At 43.5% G+C, this 6,331-nt stretch overlaps 1 protein-coding gene across 1 annotated transcript in view; it reads left to right on the top strand.

Moving 5' to 3' along the window:
- CLUAP1 (clusterin associated protein 1) overlaps positions 1–6,018 on the top strand; it is a 76,783-nt gene extending 70,765 nt beyond the window's left edge. The window contains exons 10-13 of the mRNA XM_040356564.1: positions 113–223; positions 2,751–2,800; positions 4,240–4,443; positions 5,620–6,018. Coding sequence (XP_040212498.1) covers positions 113–223; positions 2,751–2,800; positions 4,240–4,413 — 335 coding nt within the window. The 3' untranslated portion in view covers positions 4,414–4,443; positions 5,620–6,018. The remainder of the gene's footprint in view (positions 1–112; positions 224–2,750; positions 2,801–4,239; positions 4,444–5,619) is intronic.
- The last annotated feature ends 313 nt before the right edge of the window (positions 6,019–6,331 follow it).

Raw genomic sequence — 6,331 nt, forward strand, 5'->3', positions numbered from 1 at the left:
ATTTAATGCAATGCAGTTCAGCTATGAATATCTATGTGGAAGCAGCTACATTTATGGTGACAGTATATTGCCTCCCTGACACCTCACATATCTGTCTTTTTCACCCAAACAGGCAGCAGCGGAGATTCAGACAGTGAGATCCATGAGGACGAGGGCTCTGATGACATGGAGGATTATGACAGACCAGGGAAGATACCGATGAGGAGAGGGATAATGTCTCAAGGTATTTACAATGTCACACCGTAGCACCCATAGAGGGAAAATAAATACTACATTAACAGTAACTACATACTAGCCCAGAGGCAGCTACAGTCCCCATCTGATCTGCAGTGACATCTGTGTTACATAAAGGTGGGTTATACTTGGCATCTGATTTCACTGCCGTTCCTGACAAGCTGTTAATTTAATAGGTAGAATTAAAGCGGAGTTCCGCCAAATTTTTTTTTTTTTTTTTTTAAAGTCAGCAGCTACAAATGCTGCAGCTGCTGACTTTAAAAAGAGGGACACTTACCTGTCCAGGGCACCCGCAATGTTGGCACCCGAAGCTGATCTGTCCCTCGGGTGGAGGCGCCTCCGTCTTCGGTAAGCGAATCAGGAAGGGAAGCCTTGCGGCTTCACTTCCTGGTTCCCTACTGCCCATGCGCGACCTGTGCTGCGCGATCCCACTGGTCCCTGCTGTCTCCTGGGACATGTGTGTCTCACAGAAGACACCGGGGGGAGGTGCCGTACGAGGCATAGATAGCCATGGGTGCCGGAAGTGGGTGAAAATACCTGTATTAGACAGGTATCTGCTCCCCCCTCTCCCCTGAAAAGTGCCAAATGTGACACCGGAGGGGGGATTCTGAAAAGTAGAAGTTCCAATTTTGCGTAAGATGGCTTGAAATGGGGGGGGGGGGTGGTGGTGTCCCTTCCCTTCCCTTCCCTCCCCTCCCCTCCAATCGGCTCTCTGATATTTCCTCGCTGAGCTCTGTAGAGTGTAATTTCGTCTCTCCATCCCCTTTTTTCTGAACTTTTCAGACTAGCTTTAAAATGAATCTCTGTGTATCACCTGGGGCCAGTTCCCTTACTGAATATATGTGTTTACAATCACAAGTACAGGCACCTTATCACACTTGCAACTACCTGTGTTAAGCCAGCCATAGATGGCTTGAAATTTGGCTGGTTCAGCAGGGACCAACCAGCCAAATTTCGATCTATCTGTAGGCAGGCTGGTTGGACTGTTGTTCAACCAGCCTGTCCGTTTCCCCCCCCCCGCCTGATTAGCTCCATCAATTATAGCTGGCAATATTGATGTATTTTGCCAGCAGGGAATTCAATAGCTAAGCGGAAGAGATTCCTCCATCCACATCCAATGTGTGACTCGGAGGAGGAATTCTCACATTTTTTTCCCCCCAACCCATTGGTTGAATGAAAAAAAAAATCTATACTTGTATGGCCTGCCTTACTCTTCCAATAAATCCTTGTGCACTTGTGGGAGCTCCATGGATCCTAGACACAGACTGCATTTATGGCCTCAAGTCCTCCCGGAGCCCCAACCCAGAAATTATACCTCCCGAAAATACACTTGTTTTCCTACAACATCCCTAGATCACTGTTATTGCTTTCTTTAAAGCTGAACTCAGCCTTGCACAGTTGTCTGGGATCCTCTCCTCCGTACTGAAATTGCATTCTCTGATTTCACTGCACACTGTGACCTTCTTACAGTGTACATTGGAAGCTTCAGCAAGTCAGACTTTCCCTGGCTCACTTCTTTCAGTCATTGGATTTTAGTTTTTTCCAACCATGGAGACTCGGCACTACCTGAGGGCGTTTCTTAGGACAGTCTTCCTAAGAATTTGTATGCCTGAAAATTAAAGTGGATTATTATTTTTTTGCCGTCACAATGAAGAATATAAGATTTCCTATCATCTTTGCCCAGTCTTGCCACAAAGAATTAATCCAGCTCTGAGCAATCCTCTTTTTTCTTTTTTCAGTGAGATAAACGGACAAACAAGAGAAAACTTTTGTCCATTCTTCCCCCCTTGCTGTGAGTGACAGGTTATTTACATATCGCATGCTCTAGCTCTAGCCTGAGACAGGCATTATTTTTTAATTCCCACCCCACATAGGAGAACATGCATGTTGACAAGGGGAGTGTAGAGGTGGGCGGGGAGTCTACTGACATCACGACTCCACCCACTGAGCTCCAGACAACAGACCCACCCACAGAATCTGCAGTTTTTCAGTTCTTATAACAGACAGAGGGGAAACATTTGACAGGTGAGGATACGTGCAGGAGGCATCTATATCCTTATAGATCAGCACTATGGCAGTAGTTTAGAAAGGATGAGAGTGGCTTTACATCCACTTTAACTAACATCCACTCATCAAAGCATTTTTATATTTGTGTTACTTCTTCCAAAAGCCAACCCACTGCTTGTATAGGTCTGAGGGCCAATACTGAGGCAGTGTGAGTACTGTGATTTCACAAAGCTATATACAGCACTCTGCCGGCCCCTCCTACCAGCCATGATCTATCTGCCTCAGACTGCCTGCATTGCATAGAAAAGCACCAGATGATATCATGACTGGGATGTAAGGGATGTAATGCAAACGGTTTTATTTAAATGTTATTAGCATGTTGACCAGAGAGAAGGTGGGAACCAGGGAAGGTAAACTATAACCAGATTAAACTGCAGCTTTAACCATTGAAGTGCTGATTGGTGAAGCACCTGTAATGAATCTAAGAAAACTCATTTGTGTTTCTACAGGAAGGGAAGCGCATTTTGTGGGAACGATGGTCGGTGGAGACAGTGACGAGGTACGTGTCATTTAAAGACCACAACCCTTCAGACAGTCATAGCCCATTAGCCATTTACAAAAGGAAAGATGATTTATAGCGAATGGACATTATTTATTTGCTTTGTTAAAAAAAAAAATACTTTTGACAGCTTGTAATAAATCAATGTATACTTATTGAGTGCTATACTGCCATCTAGTGGCTGATCAGGTTACTACATATAGGTTTGACTTTGGAGGAAACTGGTAGAAAAAACGCCATGGGTGGAAATCGATATGCATTTTGATGCTTCATAGAATTCAGCAGCCTAATACAGAGCTTAGGTCACATACAAAGGTTTTATACTTTCACAGCATTATTTATTTTCAGCCATGTAACTTTTATTTTCAGTTCTAGTTGCTGAAAATAATGACATGTAGTGATTGATATAATGTATTGAGCCTTCATGTATAATCAAAGGCCAGCACACCCAAAAGTGTTTTTGGTGGAGTCTGGTGGGTGGAACTTCCTACTGACTTTACTGACTTTTTGAGGACTCCAACCATGACATCGCCATTACTCAGGGAGTAAATACAATTTCACCATGGAGAGCAATGCCCCCCCCCCCCCCCTATTTTCCCTGTTTTGGCTTTGTGCAAAATTGGTGACAATTTTCTGGCCATCAGACCTTCCAGATCATTGACCGGAGTATTTGACTTAGGTGACCTGCTTCTACTGAGTTTTGCACTCCAATAGACTTGTATTGGGATGAAAAACCCTGTTGAAGTGAACAAAGGCTCACACAGACACTTGCTAATATAAAAGTTAAAGGTGTTTTATTACACCAGAATTTACCAAACACTGAAATTCCAGTCTAAGTTGGACTAAAACAGCTGCATTCCAGGTTGATATTAAAGACACAAATACATACTTGTTTTTGATGCATGTGGTGCAAGTACCTCAGCCTGGAGAGGCAGAACATGGAAGAAAGGTGAACATGGGCTTTAAGTGATAGTTGTTTCTCAATAGTTGGTTTTGCTTTTATTTCCGCGCTGTCAGTATGTGGAGGCGGGAGCCAGTCCTGCCACGGTGCATAACCCTGATGTCGTCAGCGAAAACAAGCAGGTTGGTACACGCTCTCCTGAATAGTTCCTCCCACATTCCCTCTCAGCACAATTATAAGCCAACCATAAAGCTGTCTGCAGCAAGATGGGTAAACTGTCTGAGGTTCTTATAGCTACCAATGAAATACCAGCTCTCATTTGCTAGCCTGTAGAGTCTGAATGTGGTGGCCAGTTGATGGTTTTTGTCCCTTGCCTTCTAGATTGTCCAGTACCCTCACCCTGTGTAGCCGTGGCCTCAGTCTGCATCTCCCAGAACTATAGTAGTTGTAGATGAAGGTCAATCCTTTGCACCATTGTACATTTTCTGTTTAGTGTGCCTATGTTCCCTTTTGTAACCTTGATTATGTCTTCTCACAGGAGGGCCTGGATGACAGTGAGATGGATGTTGATGATGAAGATGATGATGATGAAGAGGAGGAAGATGAAGAGGATGAGGTCATTAGGACAATGGTACCTAGAAAAGAGCTGGGCAGACCCAGCAGAAGAGCGCAACAAACCAAGTCATTTGTAGAGCATGACAGTGACTTCTAGAGATGGCCGTCCCTGCAGCAGTGCCCAAATGTGTGTATATCTAATTTCAAACTAAGAAGTGTGTTTTATATATCCACATTTCTGCTGATATTCTAGATGAAAACTTGTCAGAGATGTCATTCATCACACATCTATTAAGCCAGTGATGCAGAAATTGTTTCCTAGTTAGAGGGGCTGTGACATTGCACTAGTTTACTCACGATTTTATCCAATATTGAGTTTCCGTATAATGTCAGGAGTAAAAAGGGAGCATTTGAGAGTCCTGACAATACACTGTTTTAATTTTCTCTTCTACACAGCAATTGTTGCATTTTGCTAAAATATACAGAAAAGGGAAAAAACTAATAATAATAGAGCATGCTGTCCTGTGTGCAACTCCACGTGACGATCCTGCCAAGAAGCTGACACTGCACAGCGCTAATCACGGGCAGGGAGACAGGCCGGTCCGCAGCTGCACGGATCAGGAAATGTCTCCCTGCCTGCGATTAGCGCTGTGCAGTGTCAGCTTCTTGGCGGGATCGGCACGTGGAGTTGTGAACATGCCCGGGCCCATCCTTATTTATCATATCTTCTACAGTGTTAACCTGATCTATTCCCCGGGAGGCTGCTGTAACCATGAAAGTTGGATCTGTAGATATTTGGCTGTCAGGAACCATATGGGGAAATTGTGTGGTGTGACGTTGGATCATAACTGGAGGATCATAACCACTTGATGGTGAATTAGGAGGAGAACCAGATGTTCCCCCATTCTTTCACCCCTCAGTTATGTTATAGTGAGCCTAGTAACTGATAAGTGTGCAGAGCTACTTAAATGCTCCGGTCTTAGAAAAAACACCACCAAGATGCCCATTTATACCCTTGATTAAGAAAAGCCTCTTATGTGCCCCTCTCTGATTTCGTTTCACCTTGTTAAACATAAATTGTCCTGACTTCATGGCTAAGCCCCCGCCATTGGCGACTGAAACCATTTTATTGGTCAGTGGAATGGCAGTTGGAAGGTTTAGTCACAAAGTCCAGGAAAATCCGGCCCCGGTAATGAAATAAAACCACTTCAGAGGGGGGCACATAAAACATTGGCATGTTATGGTGTCTGCTGTTGGGCAGGATATTTACTTTCTAATGATTTGAAATGCAGTATTTATTTATTATAACTAACACTCCAGCAATAGGACCTAAGAAGTAATTCCCCATATTTTCTTATTTTAGCCAGGCCAACAAAATGGCGGACTCCACAAATTGGAGATGATAGGCGCACTTTATTCTCATGTCCGCCATGCTTATATTTCCCCGGATCTTTTGTGCTACAAACAGCAATGGGCCTACAGAAGTCAGAAGAAGGAACGCAATGATGTGTTTCTAGTAGCCAGGCAGAGCCCTTCTTTTCTGAGCAAATGACTTCTGCAATCTGCCTGCTGAAGGTCATTTTCCTGTCCAACTCCAAAGTGTTCGGCTCCCCGTTCTGTAAATCCATCTTTATTAAAGTACAGCAGGTTTGTTATTGCCTAGTTATTTTGTTTACAGTAAATATCATTGTGTGATCTTTTCATATACACATATCAGTTATAATAAATAAAATACTTTTTTTAAAGTGTGTGTAAACCCCAACAATGAAGTTCTCTTATTTAGTTGCTTTTCATCTATTAAACATACCACTGGAGGGCAAAAACACTGCACTTTACAAGTGTAGTTGCACTAATTTCCCCCAGAGCTTAGTGTGGTGATGGGGAACCTTGGCACCTCAGATGTTTTGGAACTACATTTCCCATGATGCTCATTTACACTGCAGAGTGCATGAGCATCATGGGAAATGTAGTTCCAAAACATCTTAGGGTGCCAAGGTTCCCCATCACTGCCATAGTGAATGAGGTGAAGCTTCACTTTGTAAAAAAAAATACCCAATCAGATGCAAGGAAAAAAA

Source organism: Rana temporaria, chromosome 6 (assembly GCF_905171775.1).
Source record: "Rana temporaria chromosome 6, aRanTem1.1, whole genome shotgun sequence".
In the NCBI taxonomy this organism is placed as follows: domain Eukaryota; kingdom Metazoa; phylum Chordata; class Amphibia; order Anura; family Ranidae; genus Rana; species Rana temporaria.